Here is a 12,937-nt window from a genome sequence, read left to right as displayed (position 1 = left end):
TGATTATAAGTCAAAGCATAACAAGTCAGATTTGGTCAAGAGCAACAAAAGCAAAACACATTCTACAGTAAGCGTAACACTTTCAGCAACATTACAAACTTAGGTCATTCTCACCAGAGGCTGCCTGGCTCCCCTTCAGCCAGGCTTTCCCCTTTGGTCAGCACTTCAGTTGCTTGGTAGTGTTTGTAGGTGGAGGTGGAAGAGAGAGAGCATGGTAAATGTCTCCCCTTTTTATAATGTTCCTTCTCCCCTGTGGAGCTTTGCCCCCTCTCCCCAGGGTCAGGTGACAAAGAATCATAGAATTACAGAAGATGAGAGTTGGAGGGACCTCAGGAGATATCTAGTCCAACCCCCTGCTCACAGCAGGACCAACCCCAACTAAATCATCCCAGCCAGGGCTTTGTCAAGCCGCACCTTAAAAACTACTAAGGAAGAAGATTCCGGCACTTCCCAAGGTAACCCATTCCAGTGCTTCAGCACCCTCCTAGGCAAAAAAACCATTGAGTAGTTCAGCTTTTTCCACATCTTCTGTCACTAGGCCATTCTGTAAGTGGCCCACCCTTTCCCTGACCTTCTTGTTGGTAACATACCTGTAGAAACCTTCTTGTTCCCCTTCACGTCCCTTATTAGCTGCAACTCCAATTGTGCTTTGGCCTTCCTGATTTCACCCCTGCATACTCCAGCAGTATTTTTATACTTCTCCCTAGTCATCTGACCAAGCTTCCACTTCTTATAAGCTTCCTTTTTGTGGTTAAGTTCACTGAAGACTTCTTTGTTAAGCCCAGCTGGTCACCTGCCATATTTGCTATTCTTTCTGCACATCAGGATGGTTTGTTCCTGTGCCCTCAATAAGGTTTCTTTAAAATACAGCCAGCTCTCTTGGATTCCTTTCCCCCTCATATTAGCCTCCCAGGGGATCCTGCCCATCAGTTCCCTGAGGAAGTCAGTCAGCTTTTCTGAAGTCCATGGTCCGTATCCTGCTGTTCTCCTTTCTTCCTTTTGTCAGGATCCTGAACTCGACCATCTCATGGTCACTGCTGCCCAGGTTACCACTCACTTCTACTTCCCCTACCAAATCTTCCCTGTTTGTGAGCAGCAGGTCAAGAGAAGCACAGCCCCTAGTTGGTTCCTCCAGCACTTGCACCAGGAATCCGCAACTCTCTCCAGAAACTTCCTGGATTGTCTATGCTCTGCCGTACTGCTCTCCCAGCAGCAATGTCCTTATCTGGACTCATTCATGTCCGGAGTCAGTGAGCATTAGCTCATCCTGGTTCCAAACTGGCCAAGGGAAGGGAGATGGCTCACTCGAGAGTCCAATTGATTTTCCCTTGATGCCCTGGCCAGGCCTTTGTTCCTGGAAGGCTGAGCTGGGTTTGTCCTATACATGCCTTGATGAGGTGTGAACTGCCCCTCTGCTCCTGGAGCCTGGTGTGACACAGCCTTTCTTCTACCTCGATGGGTCCAGCACTTCCTTCTAGCAGCAGGTCAGGGAATTGCTTTGTGTTTCTTCCACTCTCCATTGGTGGGTGAGGGTAATGCAGCCATTCTAGGATGGCTGCTCCCTGCTGGCTCCCAGTCCTGCCTCTGGTTCTCTTAGGCCCTTGCCTCTTAAGTGGGGTTCTTGCCCCTCCAATAAATAGCTGGTGGAGGACTGGGGGAGGCCTAGTCCAACCGTTGACTCCAGGCCAAGGGAACCTACAACCAGGGACCCAACAAGCAGCAGCCTCATGCTGTGGCTTCAGGAAAGCTGCTAGCTTCCCTGGGTTACTATCTGATGCCCCTTGACTTAATGTCCATACCCTGCTCGGACAGGGCCCTTCCTGGCCTCCTTGCCAAGGGAGGCTCTTGACCTCTGACAGCCCCAGAAGCATGGAATGCCCAAACCAAATGTCCAGTTCAATCTGTCCTTTCTGGCAGGGTCTCTTCCCTTAGGCCTCCAGGCCTGGGAAAGATCCTTTGCCTGCTTCGGGCAGGGTTTTTCCCTCTCCCAGTCCTTGTATCTGCAGGGTTCTCTCCTGCCAGCGTTCTGCTCCTTCCCCTAAACCCTCCTGGCTCTTGACAGCTGAAACACTCTCTGGTAGCTCACCTCACTCCCACAACTCCAGCCGCACCCTTTCTCTGGAGGGGAGGCTTTTTAACAAGTCCTCCGCGGGGCCTTGATTGTCAGGTGTGTTAATTAACCCTGCTCAGCTACCAGGGGAAAAGGGACTTACTGATCTAGGGGTTGATATATCGGCCGTCTAGCACTCTCCGGTAGCCATCCGGTCTGACCCTGTCACACTGGATATGCTTGAAGCCAAGAGGACGCATCTTTGGGAATATCACAGAGTGAAGGCTCATAACCATACACACAAAATTGCAACAAATGTACAACTACAACAATCATAATAATCAGCACCTCAGGAGCATACCAAAGACAACTTATATGACATACTTTGCATTAAACAGTACGCAATGATACTGTAAGGGTAAATATGAAGGTGCAGGGCATCACAACTAATAATAAATTAAACTTAAATAGTAAATGATTAACAAAATAATAGGAAAACTTACATGCTGAGGTTCCCTCCAGAGGATCAGCTTCCCCCACCTTGGTCTGAGTTGCAGCCTGGGAATCGGGGTGGGTTGCTATAAAGCATGCATTAGGCTTGCCTTCCATGTGGCCTGCATCCAAGTCCCAACTCCTGAAGAAATCCTGGCTTTCTGAGGCGATCTTTTCACTGGCCTCCTTGTGCTCATCCCCACAATGAATCTTGCTGGCCATCCCTGGGGGAAGGTGGCCAACAAGCTCCACAAGCTGCCTGGTTCAGTGATAAAAAATGGCCTGGTTACATGTCCCCTGCCAGATTCTTTTTCTCATCATCCCTCGTTTTAACCGAAGTGCTCCTGAGATGTCTGCTCGTTACCTGGCAGTGTTCTGCGTCCTGGGCATGGCATTGCAATCTCCACAAAACAGTCTTTTTTCCAGTGGTTGGCCATCAGTGCTTCCTGCACCAGTGCTGCTCCTCGGATCGCAATGAGCCCAGGGTATCGGCACAGCTCCAAGCAGCTGCTCCAGGCATTCTGTAGGGCTTCCAGCGTGCTTGTGCAGCTCTTGTGATAAACTGGAATCCTGGAGTGAATGGACAAACTCTGGCAGTGCGCCATCGTATAAATGGGGGGAGGGACATCCATTCAACTTGGCCACAGAGCAGCGGAGGGCACACAGGTAAACAGATAGGTCAGTAACAGTCGCCCAAAAAGCAGAGTGGGACAGCAGGTGGAAAACAGTCAAAGTAGTTGGCAGCAGCATTTCATGCACACGAATAATAGTCCAGATTCAAACGGCAAAGTGAGTTAAAGAGAACTGCAGGGTCCGAGCACTATGATGGATTGTGTTGTGTTTCAAACTGGACTAAGTAAAAAGCTGCATATTAAAGCACCTGTGTAGACAAGCCCCTGGTGTGACAAGGCCTCTGATGCTTTTGCTACCTCCATGTCTGTCTGTGCAGTCTCCATGGGATCTGTAACATTTACGTCACTGAGACCGAAGATGGCTCGTTTACTGGCTGCATGTTGCGTTCATTCGCTCTCCGTCCAAAGGCACATACGTGGAGGCAGGAAGGCTGGAGGGTGTGGAGAGTGGTGCAGGGGCATGTTACAGTCAATGTGGCGTGAGTGATGAGCGCAGGCTGTGGAGAGTCAGGTCACATGCTCAATTAATGGCCTGTTACATGCGGAGTGCGGGGGGAGTCAGGCCTGTGGTTTCACCTGCGACAGTGAGTGAACAGCTGAAGGCTCTCAGGGCCGTTCTGATTGCTGGGAGCTGCTGTGGAGCGTTAATTCAAGTCGCAGCAGTTGGACATCAGCTGTTTGGTAGGGAGAGCTGAGGCTTGCTAGCCGGAGGAGGGCTGTGCTGGGACCTGGCGGAAGGTGCAGGAGGGACTCTAAGTAAGTTCATTCTTGGTTTTAAGCTCTCCGTACCCGAGGACAGGGAGCAAAGCGAGGGATGAAAGGAGGTGAAATTTCCATGTGCAAAGCCTGGGGGTGTCAGCAGCTACCCCAAGCCCGGAGCATAGGGAAACTCAGGTCATGACAAGGCACTTAGCAGTTAGTTCAGTGTGAGTTGTGGAAGGGTTGGAGGGAGAGTCCATTCTTAAAGCACACGGCACATCTCCCTGTGAATGGTCAATTTTCCTCATGGTGCAAGGTTAGCAGACGGGTGCCTGGAGTGGAGTCAGAGCCAGTGGATTAGATGGATGGACCATGAGTCTGATCCAGTTTGTCAATTCCTATGTTCTCTCTAAAGGACGCCCACTCTCCCTTCCCTGCCCTGGGGTGATGTCAGGCCCTGCACCCTCACCATCCTTCCAGCCAAACAGGATTTTGTTCCATTAGCCTGAACCCTAATTAACCAGAAACATGTCATGATGGGAGACCTACATCTCTAGGAACGCATTGCGCTGTTCTCCTCGTTGGCTCTCAGCACCTGATAACTCTAGTAGCCAGAGGCTCGCACTGGAAATAAACCAGGCCAAGCATTTTCTCATGGCAATCCACATAACCGTTGGCAGAAATGAATATTTTCAAGGATGTTGAGTGCTACAAAGCAACGTTTAGCTTCTTGTACAGTTGGTCACTGACGGGACTCTCTTTGCTTGGTTTCTTGCAGTGCCTTTTAGAGAAACTCCCAGCTACACAAAGAGGAGACGGATCACTGGCGCAGGCGGCCTCTCCTCCCCCCGCATGCTGCAGCGTTCTGCCAGCGACAACAATTTGAAAGCCGAGAGCCACCCGTCCTACTCACCAGTGCCCTCGCTCCGCAGCCTGCCCCCACAGCTGCTGGCACAGATGCAGGAAGCTGCTGTGGGGGCAGGGGTGGGGGACAGTAGCCTGGCGAGCACGGGCAGCTCCCGGAGCACTCACAGCCGCTCCCCATCTCTGCAGCGCGTGCAGGAAGAGAAGGAGGCCGACGTGCACACACTCAGGAGAAGCAGCCGAGGCAAGACCAGGTAAGAGAGGGCGTGGGGAGGAGGAATCAAGGAACCCACTGAGTTGCCAGCTCCTGTGCTGGAGTTGTAAGAGAGCTGGAAGGGGCTGCAGGGTATGTGTTTGGGTGGCGCGATCTCAGACTCAGCAAAGCTGACATCATACCAAGCCCGTCTCCTTCTCAGCAGGATTTGCTTCTGTTCCTGTGACAGGTGCTGTTGGGTGTAGTTGACCTGACAAACAGCACAGCCACTATACATGTTGGTGTCCCTGGGGAGTCCCAGCTCCTGAAGCTAACTGGGGACCCTGGTTTGTCTCTCCATGCCGGTGGGGACCAGGGACATGGTTTGAGAGGGGAACAGGATGACTAGTGAAGTGCAGTAACCTGGTCTCTGCGGCTCTGTATCTTCCTAACCAAGCATCGCCGAGAACAGAAGCTGTCCTGGATACCAAAGGGGCATGCTCACACAGTGAATGCAGCAGGGGTTGGTTTCCTTTTCTCTTCTCCGCCTCCCTCCCCAATCTATTTCCATGCCTCAGGAAACCTGCAAGTGCATCAGATGCCTTAGTTGACTGTGTTGTTGCTATGACAATGGAGCGTATTTTGAGGACTAACTAACACATCAAGGTGGCATATTGCTGACGATCAAACATCCACTTTCCGGACAGCAGTCACACATTCATTCACCCCTGCTTAGAAGTAGGTGCAGTTCCATGGTCCTGCTGAACCCAATGCTTGCCTCGACCCCTGCCACCACTCCCAGGTTGGTCCTGTTTGATGGGGAACTCCGCCATCTCTCTGATGGAAAGGTGGAGACGCGGGTGAAGTTGTGCAATATCCAGGTGGACAGCCTCTGCTAAGGTCACATGGGAAAGTTGCCAGAATGCTGGTTCCAATAATTATATTGAATTGAACACATGGGTACAGCATAACACACATTCTCTCCTATTACTTCCCAATCCCACATGGGCCTTCCAGGTATGATCCTCAGCTCCGACACCAATCCCTCACTGGCTGGTACTTCTCTTTGTAAAGGTGGAGGTGAGGATCCTGGAAACAATGAACATATAAGCATCACCTTGGCATCAAGGAAAATGACTGAGATACTAATTAAGGACTTCAGAATATAAGAATGGCCATACAGGGTCAGACCAATGGTCCATCGAGCCCAGTGTCCTGTCTTCTGACAGTGGCCAGATGCTTCAGAAACAATTAACAGAAGAGGGCAATTTCGAGTGATCCCAGCTTCTGGCATTTGGAGGTTTAGGGACACCAGAGCATAGGGTCGCATACTGTACCATATTGGCTAATGGCTATTGATAGACTAGTTCTTTTTTGAACCCTGTTATGTTTTTGGCCTTCACAACATCCCCTGGCAATGAGTTCAACGGCTTGACTGTGCACTGTGTGAAGAAGTACTTCCTTTTGTAAGTTTTAAACCTGCTGCCTGTTGATTTCGTAGGGTGACCCCTGGTTTTTGTGTTATGTGAAAGGGGTAAATAACACTTCCCTATTCGCTTTCTCCACATCATTCATGATTTTTATAGATTTCTGTCATATCCCCCCTTAGTCGTCATCTTTCCAAGATGAACACTCCCAGTCTTTTCAATCCTTCCTCATACAGAAGCTGTTCCATAGCCCAGTCATATTTGTTGCCTTTCTCTGTACCTTTTCCAGTTCTAATATATCTTTTAAGATGGGGCAACCAGAACTGCACACAGTATTCAAGGTGTGGATATACCATGGATTTATATAGTACCATTATGATATTTTCTGTTTTATTATGTATCCCTTTCCTAATGGTTCCTAACATTATAGAATCATAGAATCATAAAATATTAGAGTTGGAACGGACCTCAGGAGGTCATCTAGTCCAACCCCCTGCTCAAAGCAGGACTAACCTCAGCTATATCATCCCAGCGAGGGCTTTGTCAATCCTCAGCTTAAAAACCTTTACAGATGGAGATTCCACCACCTCTCTAGGTAACCCATTCCAGTGCTTCACCACCCTCCTAGGGAAAAACTTTTTCCTAATGTCCAACCTAGACCTACCCCCCTGCAACTTGAGACCATTACTCCTTGTTCTGTCATCTGCCACCACCGAGAACAGCCTAGCCCCATCCTCCCTGGAACCCCCTTTCAGGTAGTTAAAGGCTGCTATCAAATCCCCCCTCATTCTTCTCTTTTGCAGACTAAACAAGCCCAGTTCCCTCAGCTTCTCCTCATAAGTCCTGTACTCCAGCCCCCTAATCATTTTTGTTGCCCTCCGCTGTACTCTCTCCAACTTGTCCACATCCTTTTTGTAGTGGGGGGCCCAAAACTGGACACAATACTCTAAATGCGGCCTCACCAATGCCAAATAGAGGGGAATAATCACTTCCCGTGACCTGCTGGCAATGCCCCTCCTAATGCAGCCCAATATGCCATTAGCCTTCTTGACAACCAGGGCACACTGCTGACTCATATCCAGCTTTTTATCCACTGTTACCCCCAGATCCTTTTCTGCAGAGCTGCTGCCTAGCTCGTCGGTTCCCTTTATAGCTGTGCATGGGATTCTTCCTTCCTAAGTGGAGGACTCTGCACTTTTCTTTGTTGAACCTCATCAGATTACTTTTGGCCCAATCCTCCAGTTTGTTTAGGTCACTCTGTATCCTATTCCTACCTTCCAGGGTATCTACCACTCCCCCCAGCTTAGTGTCATCCGCAAACTTGCTGAGGGTACAATCTACTCCATCCTCCAGATCATTAATGAAGATGTTGAACAAAACCGGCCCCAGCACCAACCCCTGGGGCACTCCGCTTGTGACCGGCTGCCAGCTAGACATGGAGCCATTGATCACTACTCATTGAGCCCTATGCTCTAGCCAGTTCTCTATCCATTTTATTGTCCATTCATCTAACCCATACTTCTTTAACTTGCTGATAAGAATACTGTGAGAGACAGTATCAAAAGCTTTGCTAAAGTCAAGGTATATCACATCCACCGCCTTCCCTACATCCACAGAGCCAGTCACCTCATCATAGAAAGCAATCAGATTGGTCAGGCATGACTTCCCCTTGGTGAATCCGTGTTGACTGTTCCTGATCACCTTCCTCTCTTCCAAGTGCCTTAAAATGGATTCCTTAAGGACCTGCTCCATGATTTTTCCAGGGATTGAAGTGAGGCTGACCGGTCTGTAGTTCCCTGGATCCTCTTTCCTCCCTTTCTTGAAGGTGGGCACTATATTTGCTTTTTTCCAGTCCTCAGGGACCTCCCCCTGTTGCCACGAGCTTTCAAAGATAATAGCCAATGGCTCTGTTAACCTTTTTGACGGCTGCTGCACATTGAGCAGAAATTTTCAGAGAACTATCCACGATGACTCCAAAATGTCTTTCTTGGCTGGTAACTGCTAATTTAGATCCCATCATTATGTCTGTGTAGTTGGGATTATTTTTTCCATCGTGCATTACTTTGCAGTTATCAACATTGAATTTTTTCTGCTCTTTGTAACTTTTCCCAGTCAGCTTTGAACTTGACTATGTTGACTAATTTTGTATTGTCCACAAATTTTTGCCGTTTCACTGTTCATCCTCTTTTCCAGATTATTTATAAGTATGTTGAAAGGCACAGTCCAAGTACAGATACTTTGAGGATCCCATTATTTATCTCTCTTCATTGTGAAAACTGACCACTGATTTCTACTTTTTGTTTCTTATCTTTTAACTAGTTAATAATCCAGGAGAGGACCTTCCCTCTTATCCCATGGCTGCTTATTTTGCTTAAAAGCTTTTGTCAAAGGTTGTCTGAAAGTCCAAGTATACTATGTTGACTTGATCACCATTGTCCAAGTGCTTGTTGCTACCCTGAAAGAATTCTAATAGATTGGAAGGCATGATTTCCCTTAACAAAAGCTGTGTTGACTCTTGCCCAACATATCATGGTTATTTGTGTGTCTGAGGATTCTGTTCCTTACTATAGTTTTAACTAATTTGCCTGTTACTGAAGTCAGGTGTATTGGCCTGCAATTGCCAGGATTGCCTCTGAAGCCTTTTTAAAAAATCAGCGTTACATTAGCTGCCCTCCAGCCATCTGATACAAAGGCTGATTTAAGCGATAGATTATGTACCACAGTTAGTAGTTCTGCAATTTTATATCTGAGTTCCTTCAGAACTCTTGGATGAATACCAGCTGGTTCTGGTCATTTATTATTGTTTAATTTATCAACTTGTTCAAAAACCTCTTCTATTGACACCTCTATATGGGACAGTTCCTCAGATTTGTCACTTAAGAAGAATGGCTTGGGGGTGGGGATCTCCTACATATCCTCTACAGTGAAGACTGATTCAGAAAATTCATTTAGCTTCTCTGCTTCTCTTCCTTGCATGCTCCTTTAGCACTTGATCAGCCAATAGTCCCACTGACTTCTTAGCAGGCTTCTCATGTACTTAAAAATAAATTTTGCTATTAGTTTTTGTGTCCTTAGCCAGTTGCTCTTCAGATTCTTGGCCTGCCTTATTTTACTTGTACCCTTTACTTGCCAATATATGCTCTTTTCTATTTTTCTCTGTAGGATTAGATTTCCAATTAAAAAAAAAATTTTTTTTGCCTCTAAACACCTCTTTTACTCTGCTGTATAACTATGATGACATTTTTTGGGTGCCCTTAAAGTTTTTTTTATTTAGGGGTATACATTTAGTTTTGAGCCTCTATTAAGGTGTTTTAAAATAGTTTCCATGCAATTTGCTGGCATGTCTGTTCCTTTTAATTTCTATTTAACTGGCGTCCTCATTTTTGTGTAGTTCCATTTTTTGAAGTTAAATGCTACTGTAGTGGGTTTCTTTGGCATATTCCCCCTACAAGGATGTTAAATTTAATTACATTATGGTTGCTATGACTGAGCGGTGCAGATATATTCACCTCTTGGACCAGGTCCTGTGTTCCACTTAGGACTCAATCAGGAATTGTCTCTCTCCTTATGGATTCCATGACAAACTACTCCAAGAAGCAGTCATTAATGGAGTCTAGAAATTTTATCTCTGGGTCCCATCCTGAAGTGACATGTTCTCAGTCAATATGAGTATAGTTGAAATCCCCCATTATCATTGGGTTTTCTGCCTTTGTATCCTTTCTCATCTCCCTGAGCATTTCACAATCCCTGTTGCCATCCTGCTCACGTGGTCATTAATTTATTACTATTGCTACATTCTTATTGTTTAAGCATGGATTTTCTACATAAAGCGAAGTGTGTGTGGTACAGTTAGGTTCAGTTAAGATGTTTACTATATTTGACTCTATACTTTCTTTCACATATAGTGCCACTTCCCCACCAGCATGATCTACCCTCTTATTCCTATTTATTTTGTACCGTGGTATTACCATGTCCCACTGATTATCACTGTTCCACCAAATTTCTGCAGTGCTATTACGTTAATATCATAGAATCATAGAAATGTAGGACTGGAAGGGATCTCAAGATGTCTTCTAGTCCAGACCCTTCACTCAAAGTGAAACTAAGTATTATCTTGACCAGTGGTTCTCAACCTATTTACCATTGTGGGCTGCATATGCAGCTCTCTCTGTGTTGTGGGCCACATACACACAATGTATGTATTACCTGTATGGCCCTGAGGATGTCACACGTGCCCCAGCTGCGTGCTAATTGAGCCACAAGTGGCCCATGAGCCGCTGATTGAGAACCGCTGATTTACTGAGAAGTGTTTGTGTAACCTGGTCTTAAAAATCTCCAATGATGGAGATTCCACAACCTCCCTAGGCAATTTATTCCAGTGCTTAACTACCCTGTCAGGAAGATTTTCCTAATGTCCAACCTAAACTGCCCTTTCTGAATTTTAAACCCCTTGCTTCTTGTCCTTTCCTCAGAGGTTAAGGAGAACAAGTTTTCTCCCTCCTCCTTGTAACAACCTTTTATGTATTTAAAAATTATCATGTCTCTCACTCAGTCTTCTCTTCTCCAGACTAAACAAACCCTGTTTTTTCAATCTTCCTTTATGTTTTCTAGACCTTAATCATTTTTGTTGCTCTTCCCTGGACTTTTTTCAGTTTCTCCACATCTTTCCTGAAATGTGGTGCTCAGAACTAGACACAATAATCCAGCTGAGGCCTAATCAGTGCGGAGTCGAGCAGAACTTCTTCTTGTGTCTCGCTTACAACTCTTCTGCTAACACATCCCAGAATGATGTCTGCTTTTTTTGCAACAGTGTTACACTGTTGACTCATATTTAGCTTGTGGTCTATGATGACCTCCGGATCCCTTTCCTCAGTATACCTTCCTAGGCAGTCATTTCCCATTTTGTATGTGTGCAACTGATTATTCCTTCCTAAGTGCAATACTTAACAATTGTCCTTATTGAATTTCAATCTATTTACTTCAGCCCATTTCTCCAATTTGTCCAGATCATTTTGAATTTTAATCCTATCCTCCAGAGCACTTGCAACCGCTCCCAGCTTGGTATCATCCACAAACTATATAAATGTACACTCCATGCCACGATCTAAATTGTTGATGAAGATATTGAACAGAACCGGACCCAGAACTGATCCCTGTGATGTGCCATTCCAGTCTGACTATGAACACTGATAACTATTCTCTGGGAATGGTTTTCCAGTTATGCACCCATCTTTTAGTAGCTCCATCTAGGCTGTATTTTCTTCACCCTCAGTTAATGCCAGGCACTCTAATTCACCCATATTACTTTTAGAATTCCAGCATTTGTGTAGAAGAACATATACAATTTGTCAGTATTCAGTTGCTTGCCTTCATGTGTTGTATTTAAATGGGCCTTTACCAATTTCTTTCCTATCTTCTGTACGAGGATGTAGAGTTCTCTCTCTAATAAATTCTCCATAAGGAAAGTCTCTGCCTAAACCGTGTGCTCCTCTGCAGCTGTCGGCTTTTCCACAGCCTTTAGTTTAAAAACTCCTCTACAGCCTGTTTATTTTTACATGCCAGCAATCTGGTTCCTTTTGGTTTTGTTGGAACCCATCCCTTCTGTGTAGAATCCTCCTTTCCTCAAAGGTGTCCCAGTTCCTAATAAACCTAAAACCTTCCTCCCTACATCAGTGTCTGATCCATGTATTGAGACTCTGCAGTTCTGCCTGTCTAACTGGTCCCACGTGTGGAACTGGAAGCATTTCAGATAATGCTACCATGGAGGTCTCGGACTTCAATCTCTTACCTAGCAGCCTAAATTTGGCCTCCAGGACCTCTCTCCAATCCTTCCCTATGTTCTTGGTACCCACATGTAACACAACCACTGGCTCTTCCCCAGCACTGCTCATAAGTCTGTCTAGATGTCTTGTGAGATCTGTGATCTTCACACCAGCAGGCAATTCACCATGTGGCTCTCCTGGTTATCACAAATCCAGCTATCTATATTTCTAATAATGAAATCCCCCTGTTACCTGGCTCTTCCTAGTAAATGGGATTCCCTCCTTAGGATAGATATCCTCAGTGCAAGAGGATACTGTGGCAGAATGGGGAAGAAGTGAGCAGCTCTCAGTGCTGAAAGAATAGGTTCAGGACTATTTAGAAAGGCTGGACATGCACAAGTCTATGGGGTTGGATGCAATGCATCCCAGGGTGCTGAGGGAGTTGGCTGATGTGATTGCAGAACCATTGGCCATTATCTTTGAAAACTTATGGCAATTGGGGGAGGTCCCAGATGATTAGAAAAAGACAAATATATTGCCCATCTTCAAAAAAGGGAAGGCAGGGGAATTGGGGAACTAAAGACCTGTCAGCCTTGCCTCAGTCCCTGGAAAAATCATGGAACAGGTCCTCAAGGAATCCTTTTTGAGGCACTTGGAAGAGAGGAAGGTGATCAGGAACAGTCAGCATGGATTCACCAGGGCAAGTCATGTCTGACTAACCCTGATTGCCTTCTATGATGAGATGACTGGGTCTGTGAATGTGGGGAAAACAGTGGATGTGATATACCTTCATTGTAGTCACAAAAGGTCGCAATGGC

General features: G+C 46.4%; 1 protein-coding gene across 2 annotated transcripts in view; it reads left to right on the top strand.

Annotated features, from left to right (window-relative positions):
• SHANK3 (SH3 and multiple ankyrin repeat domains 3) overlaps positions 1 to 12,937 on the top strand; it is a 663,543-nt gene that overhangs the window by 269,615 nt on the left and 380,991 nt on the right. For both annotated transcript variants that reach the window (XM_067548257.1, XM_067547515.1), the window contains exon 12: positions 4,652 to 4,991. In XM_067548257.1, coding sequence (XP_067404358.1) covers positions 4,652 to 4,991 — 340 coding nt within the window. The remainder of the gene's footprint in view (positions 1 to 4,651; positions 4,992 to 12,937) is intronic.

Source organism: Emydura macquarii, unplaced genomic scaffold, assembly GCF_026122565.2.
Source record: "Emydura macquarii macquarii isolate MOO-44397 ecotype Brisbane River unplaced genomic scaffold, CSIRO-AGI_Emac_v2 contig_6, whole genome shotgun sequence".
Lineage (NCBI taxonomy): Eukaryota > Metazoa > Chordata > Testudines > Chelidae > Emydura > Emydura macquarii.
The sequence above is the reverse complement of the archived record's forward strand: the minus strand, read 5'-3'. Positions and strand labels throughout refer to the sequence as shown.